This window comes from Phyllobates terribilis, unplaced genomic scaffold, assembly GCF_046119375.1.
Source record: "Phyllobates terribilis strain yellow unplaced genomic scaffold, ASM4611937v1 Scaffold_5__5_contigs__length_657084704, whole genome shotgun sequence".
Lineage (NCBI taxonomy): Eukaryota > Metazoa > Chordata > Amphibia > Anura > Dendrobatidae > Phyllobates > Phyllobates terribilis.
In genome coordinates, this window is record NW_027362765.1 from 199,640,533 (window position 1) to 199,656,108 (window position 15,576).

Below are 15,576 nucleotides of genomic sequence, written 5' to 3' on the forward strand. Positions count from 1 at the left end.
AAGCATCCATACTTGTGTGGTCCTTTATAAAAACACTGGAGGGAGGATGAGGGAGGGGCTATTTGACCTCTTTGTGTTTCCTGTCCCTATTAGGGTGGGGTGACACCCTCCTTTGGTGCTGTCATGGAGGGTTATTAGAAACCAAATTACCGGTAAGTCTAATTCTATTTTTGTTTGTTTTTTACCATTTTTATTCTTTTTTTCAACTATTAACTTGGTGACACTATATAAATCCATGCCAGTTGCATGGATTTATATAGTGTGACCAAATTGTCAAGCACTTTTCCAAGTGATGCTAAAATCACTTGGAAAAGCGCTTGATAACCCGCATGCAGAAATGCATGCAAAGACGCTTGACAAACGCTTCTACCTGGCGGGAAAAATGCATGTAAAATCCGCATGCGTTTTTCCTGCCAGGGAGATTGGGAAAAAGTCTGCAGCATTTCTGCATCGTGGACACTTAGCCTTAGGGTTGTAATTGTTTGGGGGAAAAAACAATCGTCCCATACCATTTATATACTGTCAGCAGTATATCCCATTGCACCACATAAAAGATGTTATCATTGCCAAACTGCTCATTCATCAGCTGATCAGTCGAATGAACAATGAAGGGCAACCAGAGTTCGACCAATTATTGGCCAACGTGAAAGGGCTCATCTTTATAATTTTTTTCATGTTTTCTACAGCTAGATCACCATTGCTTCTGTCAATCCTAGTGGAATTCTTATGGAGTACGAAGTTCGATTATTTTCACAACAGCCTGTAGTATATGAGCATTGCAGTTAAACCATCTGAACTATTTTTTACCTGTTTTTGCAATTTTTTTCTCGTTTAGTTCTATGTGCAGTCTCCAAAGATTGCACACTTCTCAAAACAATAATACATAAGACCAATTTACATATATTAATTCTCTACTGGGAAAATTTCTCCAAAGCCCATATTTTTGAAAGGAAGAAAGGCTTATGATTTGGTGACCTAGAAAATAATCACATTGTCACATGATTTTATTTTTTTCCCCTGTTTTATTGTAAATTAATACAGATCATTTTATTTGTTGTAGCTGGAATCTGGGAAACTTGGGTCGGACAGAGCCTCACCAGATATTAAAGCTGCCTTAAAGCGGGAAAGGGAGGATCACCAGCATCTTCTGGCCGAATCCTACAGCGCTGTCATGGACCTGACAAAACAACTACAGGTCAGCGAGAAAAACTGGGCTCAAGAAAAAGAGGAGATGCTGACTCGTTTCCAGGAAGAGCGTAAGCAAACAGAGGAGCGAATAAAAGAACTGCAGAGTAAACTAAAACAGGTGAGAGGATGAGGGGGATTCTGGATGGGTCAGTAGCACAATGTTCATACACCTATTGAAGACATTTAGGATAATACTACCATTTACATATGGAGTCACCATGAACAGGTTTCACCCTCAGCAAGTATTGTACATCTTTAAAGGGAATGTATTAACTGATTTTTCTCACCTAATCTGAGATCAACATGATGTAGGGGCAGAGACCCTGATTCCTTCTATGTCACTTTCTGAGCTGCTTACTGTAGATTAGTTTAGTGATCTCCTGTAGCTAAAACAGATTTCTCCATGTAGTCTTCCATATTCATGAGCTCTATATAAACCTACACCCACCACTGACAACTGTGCACACTGTGCATAGGCAGAAAGCTGCCAATCAGTGATGTGGGCAGGTTATACAGGGCTCCACATTCAGATCTGTAGCAGATATAACAGTGCTTTTATCAAAACTGCAGTAAGTGACACACTGCTGAAATGTATACACTATTCTGCTCTCAGATGGAGTAGCAAAAACTGGTATGAGATTCCCTTTAAGAATACAGTAAATTGGGCTTTAACCCACTGTTCCCTCTATGCAGTGTCTGTGGGTAGAAGCAAAAGTTTTTGGGGAAAACTAACTTGCAGGACTATAAAAGTAGAACAAATAATCATTGGGCTGACCCATTCTTTTATGTGAATCTGAGGTTGTTCCTGATTTCCTGTGTTAGAAAAAAGTTGTAGCAGAGAGTTGCTGTATAGTAAAGGATGAGGAGATCTAAGTTTTGATAGAAGCGGATCCATAGTATCTCAATTATATAAAGGGATATTCTGGTATTTTGCAATGAAGCTTGGAGTACCCATCACCTGTCTGTGGCTGCCCTTTTTATTTTAAGGAACAATGGAAATCTACAGACTAATGATATTACTAAATATGAATTAACAAAAATGTCAGTTGTCGCTATCTTTTCCATCAAAAGTCCTGCCCTCACTACTGGGTTGTGGAATCCTGACATGCAGAATAGGATCCTACATCCCTCCACACAGTCCTCACTGTGAAATAGTGAAATCCCGCGTGATATCACAAAACCTCATGTTTTTGAGCTAAACTAGTGTTGCCATATAATTTACCAGGCCGTTATTGATCATTAACAGCTCTAATGATGTTACCGATCGGTAACTGCTTAGCAAATGATGCTGTTGCTCTTGAGTAGTTGAAAGCTTGAGATCTCACGTTTTTACAGTGATTGGACCCTTGGAGGGTTATTGAATCCCACTGTAGGGATTCACTCTGTGGTAGGCATATTAGGCCTTGGGTATCATTCACACAGGCAATGCAGTTTTTATTGTTCCCCAGAGGTTGCACAGCACCAAAACAAGCTCAAAAACATTAAATCCCTAGCCTTATCCAGGCGCTAACTAACTACTGGGTGGGCCATTTATATGGATACACCTAAATTAAATAGGAATGGTTAGTGATATCAACTTCCTGTTTGTGGCACATTAGTATATGGGAGGGGGAAAACTTTTCCAGATGGGTGGTGACCATGGCTTCCATTTTAAAGTCGGCCATTTTGGATCCAACTTTATTTTTTTCAATGGGAAATGGGCTGCACATCTCGTATCTTCACAGCATAGACAATTGCCTTCAGATGACCCCAAAGATAAAAGTCTAAGGGGGTCAGATCGGGAGACCTTGGTAGCCATTCAACTGGCCCACGACGACCAATCCACTTTCCAGGAAATTGCTCATGTAGGAATGCTTGGACCTGATACCCATAATGTGGCGCTGCACCATCTTGTTGGAAAAACTTAGGGAACGTGCCATCTTCAGTGCATAAAGAGGGCAACACATCATCATGTAGCAATTTCAGATATGCAGTGGCATTGACGTTTCCGTTGATGAAGAATGGCCCCACTATTTTTGTACACCATATACCACACCATACCATCAAGATACGAGATGTGCAGCATCTGAAACAACGGATACTGGAAGCCTGTGTTAGCATTTCTTCTGCGGTGTTGCTATCAGTGTGTCAAGAGTGGGAGAAGAGGGTTGCATTGACAATCCAACACAATGGGCAGCACTTTGAACACATTTTATAAGTGGTCATAAACTTGTAAAAAACTCATGAAAGAATAAAATTACGTTAAAACCAAGCACACCATTGTTTTTCTTATGAAATTCTCAATAAGTTTGATGTGTCACATGACTCTCTTCCAATTGAAAAAAATAAAGTTGGATCCAAAATGGCCGATGTCAAAATGGCCGCCATGGTCACCACCCATCTGGAAAAGTTTTCCCTCTCCCATATACTAATGTGCCACAAACAGAAAGTTGATATCACCAACCATTCCCATTTTATTTAGGTGTATCCATATAAATGGCCCACCCTGTAGAACAGACCCTGGCTACTGAGCTATCCCCAGCTCGGGCAAACAAACCGGCTATTGTCCATAGCAGACACTGATGCGTGCTTTTCTCTGCACACTGTCTGTGCAGTCTCTTCTCATAGACATTCTGGCTTGGCTCTCTTTCGTCAGCATCTCTAGCTCCCAGACACCTCCAGTCTGCTCTGCTCCCCAGCAGACTGACACTTTCTCAGGACATTCACCTCTACTGCATCCAGCAGCCGGAGACTTCCACCCACTGAATCCACTTCCTGCTTGTTGGCAAAAAAAAACCACACTACACAGCTGCATTTCTAATCAAGACACTGCAGAGCTGGTATTAACCCTGTCCTTCACAGCTATGCTACACCACTCTGCTTGCCGGGATCTTGCAACCCAGCCATTTGGACCCCATTTTTCCTAGAAAGTAGGGTCCTTTAGCCTGTCACTTATGATAATTCTGGGCGTTTTTGTAAATGTCATATTTAGTAACATCTGTTTGGCGCTGCTCAGCTTCCTTATATATAAATGGCTGCCACAGACTGGTGATGGGTACACTTTAACTTCTTGTATAGTTGGCTGTACCGTTAATACTTAAGTTGGCCATACACCTTAAATAAAAGTGTATATGGGGGTCTGCTTACCATACAGTGATGGTGGGGTATTTTGACCTTGTCTGGCAGCAGCTTGACTAGCCTTGCTTGGCCAAGATTGCATGTTAGTTCCTGAGCTCTCCTAGACTGTTAAGTGTCAGTCTCAACCAGCCATTATAACTAGAAAAGCCAGGTAGCACGAAAGCCACCTGGAAGAGTGTCATACACAAGCCGCACAGCATGATCTTGGTTGTATTTTCAGCAACTTGACAGAAGAGAAGACAATTTATTTGCATTAAACCTGTCTGAAATGTGCTATTTGTTCTCTGTTCTTAACACGGTTAATGTATCTGTTGGTGCCGCGCTCCGTATGTCCCAGCGATGAGCAGATGTCACAGGTTCTATAGAAACATACCGTACAGGAGGATTTTAAGGCTATGAATAATGCATGACCACCCATACAGCCTCAGAGCACAGGTTGCCTGTACACAAGGTTGTGTGGTATGAACCATAAATTAATCAAGGTGGTCCCTTCCTTTTAATTAAATAAGAAAGAAAAAAATGTAATTCAAGTGTGAGCTGTCCTAGGTGGAAATCGCTTACCAAAAATGGGTGCCTTGCTGATAAAGGGATATCTCCCTTGAAGAAAAAATGCTAGGAAAGTGTATTATTACATTATAGTAATTCAAGTATATGACTGACCTTACAATGCAAGAACCAGCCGGGACCACCAAAACAAAATCTGCCTTTTTTGAGTGGTTCTTCATATAGGGTTCCCAAACTCTATTCTCCTTTGTGACCCTCTGAAACCTGGCATAGTCTGACCTTACGGTTGCGCTGTCTTCCATCTATCCGCTATAACATAATTTAGGACTGCAGTTAATTATAGTCTGTATGGATGCATCGATACACCTTTATGAAGATCAACAGAAAATTGCTGCATTTTGCATTTTAGATGCATTGAAGCAATAACAAAAAAATGCAAAAATTGCTGCAAAAGTGGGCATACCTTTTTACGATTAAGATTTGTTGGTGTACAAGTATTTCCATTATGTCGATTTGATTTATTGTGTTTTTAGTAAAAACACAAATAATTTATATCGAACAGTCTTCCCTGCAATGAGGCTAATCCCCACTTAGCGGTCCCCATGGCTCTTGTCATTTCCATGTGTTGGCATTTTCTGCCCAGCAATAACCTAATTTTGTCTGGATTAGGTTTGTGAAACCTACAGTTGCCAAAATGATATTTAAATCCCTCAATCGCCAGAGGCAGGAATGGAGCAGAGTCCCAGCACGGTGTGATGTTAAATTCTCCACGGCTGCCGAATGGAATAAATTGTGTCTGGGATTGTGGAGTTAGCGATAGCCCATTACTGTGCGGGTATACTTATCCACTCTACTAATAGTGGCAGCCGGGCTCAATAAGACATTTTACACCTAATTAGTAGAGTGTTCAGTAATGAGAAAATAAATTTAAGGGTGGGGGAACGGAGCCTACTCTTCAGTAACATATCAAACGATAGATTTATAGGAAGCGTGGAAGCGCACCATCCATGGAATGACACATTACAGATCTCTATTTAAAATCTTCTGTATTATTCATAAAGCCAAACATGAGCTGTAGAGCTTGTGTAAAATTACACTAAACACCATAAAATACACCCCCAGGGTGCTGCAGGTCATTATGAAGTGGAAACAGATACAAATTTTGTGCAGCAAAAAAGCTCATTCATACAACTGCTACAACTTCTGACATACCGTATATTCCGGCGTATAAGACGACTTTTGAAGACTGAAAAATCTTCTGTCTAGTCTGGGGTCGTCTTATACGCCGGTAATGCTTTTGAACTTTCAGAAATTGACATGCGGGGATACTCTGGGGGTGTTAATAAGCTGCCGTGGCCGTATCCCTGCCATGTCGGAGTTAATATAAGGTGGAGGGAGTTAAAATACGGCGGCGGTAGGTCCAGACAGTCAGCGCTTCTGTGCTGAAACTGACACATCGCTGCGTATTCCTAGCTCCGGACACAGCGCAGGGCTTCTGTGCCGACAGCTTTCACTTGTCACAGAAGCGCTGCACTGTGTCCGGAGCTGGGAATTTCGCATCGCTTCTGTGACAATATATGAAAAGCCGGCAATTCAGCAGCGGCATAAGCCGGCACCCGACAATTTAGAATAGAAAGAATAGAGCATCACACATAGATTAGATAGATAGAAACATGTCAGTCACATATATATGAAGTACAGTGACAGTATTGCTTACTGTACTTGTCATTTAGTGTAAAGGATTTATTAAAACAAATAATAGTGTTTTCATGCACCGTCTCTTTAAAAAAGCCGGCCGGCAATTCAGCATCTGTACCCGACAATTTATAACAGACAGAATAGAGCTTCACACATAGATTAGATAGATAGAAACATGTCAGTCACATATATATGAAGTACAGTGACAGTGCTGGTTACTGTACTTGTCATCTAGTGTTAAAATAACGGATTTATTAAAAAAAAAATTGGCGTGGGGTTCCCCTTAATTTTAGTCTCTAGCGGAGGTTAAGCAGACAGCTGGGGCAAATGTTTGAAGCCTGGGAAGAGGGTAATACCCACGGAGCTTCCCAGGCTACTAATATCAGCCCCCAGCTGAATACCTAGCCTTTACTAGCTATTAAAATGGGGGATCCCAAAAAAATGACGTGGGGTCCCCCCTATTTTAATAGCTAGCAAAGGCTAGGCAGACAGCTGGGGGCTGATATTAATAGCCCAGGAAGGGAGCCATGAATATTGGCCCCCTCCCAGGCTAGAAACACCAGCCGTCAGCCGCCCCAGAAATGGCGGATCCATAGGATGCGCCAAATCTGGCACTTAGCCTCGCTCTTCCCACTGCCCTGTAGCGGTGGCAGTGGGGTAATAGGGCTGGGGTTGATGTCAGCTTATAATGCCAGCTGACATCAAGCCCAGGTTAGTAATGGAGAGGCGTCTATAAGACACCCACATTACTAACCCCATAGTCAAAGTTAAAAAAAACACAAACACCCAGAATAAAGTCCTTTAATTGAAATAAACACACAATTCTTTATTGTTCTAAATTAAACCATACTTACCGTCACACCCATTCCAGCTGAAGCCAACGATCTCCTGCAATAAAAGTAAAATAATAAAGCAACATAATCCTTACCTTTCCATGGTTCCCACGACAGCTTCAGCTCTGCTACATCGAGATGACAGGCTGGACCGCAGCAGAACGCTGCCATCCAGCCTGTCATCCCGCAGACACTGAGAAGCGCAGGCATGCTTGCGCTCCTCAGTGTCTGACTGTGACGGCATCCAGATGAGCCGACAATGAACTCAGCTCACCTCCTGGACGTCCGTCACTGACAGCGTGGGAAACTTCTACTGCGCATGCGGGGAGCAGGAGAATTTTCCCACGCTGTCAGTGACGTACATGAGGTGAGCCGAGTTCATTGTCGGCTCATCTGGATGCCGTCACAGTCAGACACTGAGGAGCACAAGCATGCCTGCGCTTCTCAGTGTCTGCGGGATGACAGGCTGGATGGCAGCGTTCTGCTGCGGTGCAGCCTGTCATGTGAATGTAGCAGAGCTGGACCGGTCCTGGGAACCATGGAAAGGTAAGGATGAGGTTGCTTTATTATTTTACTTTTATTGCAGGAGATCGTTGGCTTCAGCTGGAATGGGTGTGATGGTAAGTATGGTTTAATTTAGAACATTAAAAAATTGTGTCTTTATTTCGATTAAAGGACTTTATTCTGGGTGTTGTGTTTTTTTTAATTACTTTACTAGAAATTCATGGTGGTCATGTCTAATATTGGCGTGACCCCATGAATTTCGGGCTTAGGGCCAGCTGATAATGCCAAGCTGGCCCTAACCCCTTTATTACCCAGTGAGCCACCGCACCAGGGCCCTGGATGAGTTGGGTACAGCGCCAGAAGATGGCGCTTCTATGAACGCGCCATTTTCCGGGGTGGCTGCGGACTGCAATTTGCAGCGGGGGGGGGCCCAGAAAGCTTGGGCCTCCCTGCGCTGCAGATTCCAGCCCCCAGCTGCCTAGTTGTACCTGGCTGGACACAAAAATAGGGCGAAGCCCCACGTATTTTTTTTTTTTAATTATTTCATGAAATAATTAAAAAAAAAAGGGCTTCCCTATATTGTTGTGTCCGGCCAGGTACAAATAGGCAGCTGGTGGTTGGGGGCAGCCCGTTCCTGCCTGCTGTACCTGGCTGGACACAAAAATATGGCGAAGCCCCACGTCAACATTTTTGGGAAAAATTAATTACAAAATTAATAATTTAGGGACTGCATCTTTATTAACCCCTCAATTGTCATTTAGTGTTAAAATAAAGGATTTTTTAAAAAGAAAATTGGCGTGGGATCCACCATCATTATAGTCTCTAGCGGAGGTTAAGCAGACGGCTGGGGCAGATGTTTGAAGTCTGGGAAGAGGGTAATACCCACGGAGCTTCCCAGGCTACTAATATCAGCCCCCAGCTGAATACCTAGCCTTTACTAGCTATTAGAATGGGGGACCCCCCCAAAAAATGACGTGGGGTCCCCCCTATTTTAATATGTTTATGAGTGACAGTTTTCCTGCTATATACCTGCATGTCATAAGAATTTAAATTAAAAAAGGACCATGTTAAATTCAAATCTGTTTTTTTTTAATTTTTACCGGTGTTTGGTATGCGTTGGAAAAGGGGTAGTCTTATACGGTGAATATATCCTAAACTCTATATTTTAACAGGAAAGTAGGGGGGTCGTCTTATACACCAGGTCGTCTTATACGCCGGAATATACGGTAGATAAATTACATATAAATCCAACAGTGAAAAGAAAAATCTATTAGATTGTGTATTACATAGGGATTCTCCCGAAGGGGCATTGCTTCTTAATGTTACTGTATGGCTGCCCAATATGATGGCACACAGAGTGCCTATGGCTCCAAGCTACACAGGCCTTAGTGTATATCATTATACACAGAACGGCCTTCATCTTTTAGAGTCGTGGCGAGAAGACAGCTAGAAAATACATAGCTTCTAATGGCCACAAGCCTACTCAGTATTAAATATGAATACAACAGGAGAAACAGAGTTCATATAGGCATAAAAACAGTATAGCTTTATTAGATGCAAGATAATAAAAAGGCCACAACAGTGGCGACACCAAGTAAATCAGATTACAAAAATACAGTACATGGTAACATTTGTATAAAGTATATGTAGCAAAAGCCCCCCCAAAAAGAAAGAGGGGAGTGGTAAGCGGAGAGCATATGGAATACACCATAAGTAAAGGGTATCCGCACAAGTGTGCAGGTATGCATCAAGTGTCAAGAAAAAATTCCAAATACCGCTTACCAGTCACTAATATGGGAGGGCCAGCAGAAGAAAGGTGACAGGTAGACCAAGAACAGGGTGAACTTAATGCACCAAGTGGCCAAAATGGAGCCTCGACGCGCGTTTCGCCCCGATGCAATGGGCTTTCTCAAGAGGCATAGACTTGTGGAGGACAAGGACCTTTTTAAAGTTTTTTCATGCGGTCACGTGACCGCAACGTTAGTCACGTGACCGGAAGTAAGTAGGTGACCGATGTTCGTCGGCGCATGCGCTGGGCGCCAGAAACTGTCGGTGCGGGCAGAATCCGTCACCTGGCAACGCGCATGCCGGAAACACATGATACGTGAACCGGAAGTGCGCGGCCAGAAGAAAGACGGTCATGCCCGGGCCAAGAGCAGCGTGCCCAGAACGCATGCGCACCGCATCGTATGTCACCTAGCAACATAATGGCCAATAGCAGAGGCCGGCATCCAAAATGAACAACAAAGGGTCAAACAGTCATAAGTTCTGCAATGCATTATATATATGAGCATAAGTGGACAATAATACAAATCACAATAATATAACATCAAATATGTAGAGATGTCCATGTATACAGTACGCAGGGCCGGTCTCATTAGATCCAGTGTTGTTAGTCAGTGCATAAAATAGGATGCGGTTCCGTTCTCATGCTATATGTGGACAAAAGAAAAAAGGAGCCAAGAGAAAAAAGGAGCGAAAAAAGAAAATGATTAAAAGATAAAAAACAAAAATTAAAAATACCAAATAAGTATTAGGAACAAAAAGGCCAAAATTGGTTGTATAACATCTAAGGCGGAGAACTATATAACAGGCGAGGCCCATGTCACAGGAAGGGGGCAAAGCTAAGTGCCTCATTAAGGCCCCGAGGAGACATGGTGTTCAGACATACAATCCATTTTACTTCCTTTTGACCAAGAGCCTTTGTCAGATCACCTCCACGGGAGCCAAGATGTAAAGTATCAATTCCACGCACTTTCAGAGATTTTGGATCGCAGTTGTGTTTGCGTTGAAAGTGACGCGGGATAGTTTTTAGCTCCCGTGGGTCGGCCACCGTTCTGGCCGCGCCAATGTCACGCACATGCTCCCGTATCCTCACTCTTAGCTCTCTCATGGTCAAACTGATGTAGATTAAGTTACAAGCACAAGTTGCGTAATAAATAACATGGGTTGAACTACAGGATATATAATTACGAATTTGGTATTCACGAGAGCCGTCCGATGAGGAAAAGGAAACAGAGCGCACGGCATTGGCGCACGCCAGACAGTGGCCGCAAGGAAAAAAGCCAATCCTTGGTCCTCGGGACCCAAAAGGGTTGGTAGGTGGGGGAACATAATGACTCAGTGTCAACATGTCACCCAGGTTATTGGCTTTCCTGGGTGTCATGAGTGGATAGTCCCCCACATATTCTCGTAGGGAGGGCTCCGCACCAAGAACACCCCAATGTTTGGAGAGGATCCGCCGCATCTCCCCCCACTCATGATTAAAGGTGGAGATGTAGCGGATCCTTCCCATATCCTTCTTCCCAGTGGAAGTTGTTGAGTATAACAATTGATTACGGGGAGTACCCCTTGCCCTTCTATAGCCACGGCGGATGCACCTGTTGCTGTATCCATCAGCTAATAATTGTAGCATTAGGGATTATCAGTCTAATAGCTTTTTCTATGGATTTTAATCTGACTAAAATAATTTGCCTTCCCTGGACATGCAGTCAATCAGCTTGCGTAGTTTCACTGCTTTTTCCATCTTTAAAGTTAGAGGTTTTCTCAAGGTCAATCTTCCATAGCACACTGCTATCCTTTACCCTGGTTTCCTGCTTGCTGGGGGACGCTGTGCTCCTGAAGATTTACAGTTTAACCCCGTGGCAAGATTGAGCCGCTAGTGCTCTCCAACGCTGCTAGCAGAGGCTTCAGAGAAGCTCAGGGACACTAAAGCTAGCTGAATCCAACGATCTGTCCAATTTCAGAGCATCGCTTGTAATCACTGTGCACCTAGCCTAGGAGACCGGCTACCTCCTAATAGACTGCTGGTTACCTAGGCGATGAGCTGCATACTAGAAAATTAAAAATCGCTCCATTCTTGAAAATGGAGGGGATTTTTAATACCTTGTAAACTGCAAAATTGCTTGTTAATACATTATACAATCACTTTGCAATTTGTACTAAGTTGAGACAACCCCCTTTTATGACCTGTTACTGACTGACAAGTTTTGTTCATGGTGTGATAAAAACCTGGAATATCAGTGCATGTAGGTTAGTCACCAGCATGCTCATTTGTGGTTATTTTTCAGAAAGAAGAGGAGTCTTGGGTGAGAAGAGGTCCAGAGAGGAAGAGTGGATGCTGGAAGGAGGTATGCATCTTCTATAAAGAGCTAGCAGTAATCATGTATTGTAAAGATTATCTAAAAACCCTTACAACTACCTGTATTCAGACATTTCACACTGTGCTAATACAGGGCTAATATTTTTATCTAGAAATTATTGCTTTCTGTTATATAGTTTATATGAGACCGTTTGGTAGAATTAACTAGAAAGAGGCAGTTGAAAGTAAGCATCTTCTGTTTTCTTGTAAGTGCCATAAATTCCAGGGTGCAGAGCTGCAGTACCCGAGAGTGGTCACTACACATTACACGGACTTATGGTGTCCGGCTCCATACTCTGTGTACTTACAACAACCACCGGACCACTAACAGCTAAACAGTAGGGTGCCCAGTATCGGACCCCCACCTTTTTTATATTGATGACCTATTCCAAGAAGAGGCCATTGATTTCATAGTCCTCTATACCATCGTTAACCACTTCACACACCCTGAGACAACTGTATGTCGCGGTCTGAAAGCACGTCTAAGAAGCAGGTTCAAAAGCCCCTGGAAGAAGGGGAGGAAAAAAATAAAACTTAAAGCTCAATAACAAAATTTGACTGGTCAGGATGGGTTAAAGGTAAATTATTTTCAACAGAAAATGACCTTTTGATAAAATCAGGGCTTTGTGTTGAATGTATTTGAAACATTTTGGCAAATTGTTTTTTTGTTTTATTATCACAATCTATATAAAAAAAAATGCCAAGAGCCAGTGTTGCAAGAGTTCAAACTTTTTGCTTTTTCAGGAAATAACGCATGTACATAGCCACAGTAGTTGGATCCCAACTCTCTTGTATAGGCATGGCTAATGAGCTTGTGCAAAGGACACTGAAGGGGGGAGAAGCAGAGCAGGGTCGGCTGTGACCTTTTGTGATTGGTGGACCCTGTGTTATAGAGGGGTTGCCCATCATTGTAATCCTGCCTCTATGGATAATAAATTCCTGTAAGCTGTTCTTGCAAATAAAGGAAGTAAGACTCTAAAAAAACCTCAGTGGCCAGTGTGAAAATTTGAAAGATTCCGATCCTTTTTTTTTTTTATATATTTACTAGTTTTTATTTATTTTTTAATAAAGATCATAATATGAAAAATGTAAAAAAAAAAAATTTAAATGTTACACAAAAACCTGATCACTTTCCTTTATTGTTGAGCAGCACTTTTTACTGTAAAATATATATTCCACTTAGCCTTTAAATCCAAGAACCCAAGTTGCCAAACCATATCCACTAAAGTGTATATAACATCAGATCACTCTGGATGTGCGGGAAAAAAGCAAACATTGAACAGTATAAATGGGAGCATAACAGCTAGCTAGCAGATAAACTTGATAGATGCACAAAAAAAATGTTGCGCTCACAAAGTGATTGTGACCTTGAAATCTATCGCTACTGTCACTTCACCATAAAGCATGTGGAAAAATGCTTCACTTGTGGTGAGCGACCATTGGATTGTCAAGGGAATAGGTTACAATCAGCTGTTCCATGTTGTAACTCAATACATTCCTTCAGCTGCTGGATGTGAACTCCACTTACCACTTCTAGTTTATCTTCCTTCTTCCTAATTGAGGCTGAGCCAGTGAAGACCTAAGGGGTTTTATTAAGTTGTGTTCTGCACCCCCTTGTGTCGCTGTACATTTCAGCACAAAGCTAGATGTAGCAGTCTTCTAATGTGGACAGGCTCCTTTGATCTCCTAAACTGCATAATATGAATATTTATTAATGGGTAACACATGGTTTGTTCTAGGCTCTCACTGACAAGATGCAGGATAAAGATATTGACTGTGACATAGATGCCAGCAGGACCAATTTAAAAAGGTAACGATTACTTGATTCTCTCTTCTTGGTGCAGAGCGATCTGTGGATAATAATCTATTTGTAATTTTGTTATCAATAGAACTTTACTTTATATCAATAAATATAAAAAATGTGACCTATTTTCATAAATGGTGGCAACAGCTTGACTTATTTTGAACTTTAGAAAATGACTACATTTTTTTTCTTCTACAGAACAAAGTCTGTGTCCTCTATGTCAGAATTTGAAAGTTTATTGGATTGTTCTCCTTTTCTTCCTGGACAACCCCTCCTTGATAATACTGAAAACAAAAAAGGGATGACAAGTTTTCTGGCTTCTCAGCTCCTCACTAATGGCTCAGTAGATTCAGATATCAGTCAGAAACACTGCCCGTATATGAATGACAAAACTTTGATTGACCACTTGGCCAAGGACAATTTGGGTATCTCTTCTTGGGATTACACATTAAGTAATTCTGGGAAAAATGGAGAAGCTGGTCACAAGCAGATACAGAGAAGTTACACTGCACCAGACAGAACAGGCATTCGAATTTATTACAGTCCACCAGTTGTGAGGAGACTGGAAGCACCTTTGGTCCAAAGCAAAGAAGAAAAACTTATGATTGAGCCAGGATTCCTATTCACAATGGCAAAGCCTAAAGATATGGAAAAGCCAGAAAAATTTTCTGGTGATTCCTACAGTCGATGGTTGTGCAATTTCTCCAAGAAGAAGCATGACCTTTTGGACAAGGATGCTGTTACAGAAACGCCATCTTCAGTTCCTGCTTTTCCAACGTCATTGGGTGATTTGGAGATCTCAGGAAACATGAGTGATGACATGAAAGAGATAACAAATTGCGTTAGGCAAGCAATCCGCTCAAGTTCACTAGAGAGGAAAAGTAAAAGCGCATCAAGCCAGACAGTTGGTGCCTCTACAGTTGGTGTCCAGACTGTCCAGATGGTAAGCGTTGGTCTTCAAACTGATCTACCCCGAACAAGTCTTCATGCAAAGAGCTGGTCGCCAAGAAGCTCATCTATGTTGTCTGCAAGGAGCAAGCATATTAGCACATCTTTGGACAAAGTCCATTCCAAGATTGAACGGCCTTGCTGTTCTCCCAAGTTTGGCTCTCCTAAGTTGCAGAGAAGGTCTTCATCTAAACTAGATGTCTCTAAAGACAGAAGCCTATGGAATCTCCATCAGGGCAAACAAAATGGATCAGCTTGGGCAAGATCTACAACTACTCGAGACAGCCCAGTTCTCAGCAACATTTATGATGGATCGTCCAGTTTGTTCAATGTCGTGGATCATGCTGGAAGTACAGAGTCTCTGTACAAGGCAGGAGTAACAGAAAGAAATAAAACTGAAGCCCCCAAATATGGCATTGTGCAGGAGTTCTTCAGAAATGTGTGTGGCCGAAGTGGTCAGAGCTCTAGTACAGGTGCTGAAAAGAAAGAGCTAGAGGAAAATCCCAAGAAACCGGATAACCATGACCATTGCTCATCTGCTATGTGTCATCCATCCTATAATGTATCTAAACTATTGAGCAAGAAGACCCCAAGACAACATATCGCTGATGAACAGAAGTCTTCTCTCGCAAATCAAGGAGCTAAGGATGGCAGCTCTAAAGACCCTGATGTCATTTCCACAACGGCAACGGAAGTAAGTGCTACTCTTCGATCTCTTGCTGACTATGTGTGACTCTCCTAAATTATATTGTACTGAAATCAGAGAAGATCTAGTCATTTTATTACTCATGGTACACTGGAATTCTTCTCTGTGGATGTACCTTGTTCAGCATTTTCTT

The 15,576-nt window shown here is 42.3% G+C and overlaps 1 protein-coding gene across 4 annotated transcripts in view; it reads left to right on the forward strand.

Moving 5' to 3' along the window:
- MTCL2 (microtubule crosslinking factor 2) overlaps positions 1 to 15,576 on the forward strand; it is a 94,330-nt gene that overhangs the window by 70,756 nt on the left and 7,998 nt on the right. For all 4 annotated transcript variants that reach the window (XM_073683678.1, XM_073683679.1, XM_073683681.1 and 1 more), the window contains 4 exons: positions 1,061 to 1,306; positions 11,915 to 11,974; positions 13,725 to 13,795; positions 13,988 to 15,431. In XM_073683678.1, the coding sequence (XP_073539779.1) occupies positions 1,061 to 1,306; positions 11,915 to 11,974; positions 13,725 to 13,795; positions 13,988 to 15,431 (1,821 nt within the window). The remainder of the gene's footprint in view (positions 1 to 1,060; positions 1,307 to 11,914; positions 11,975 to 13,724; positions 13,796 to 13,987; positions 15,432 to 15,576) is intronic.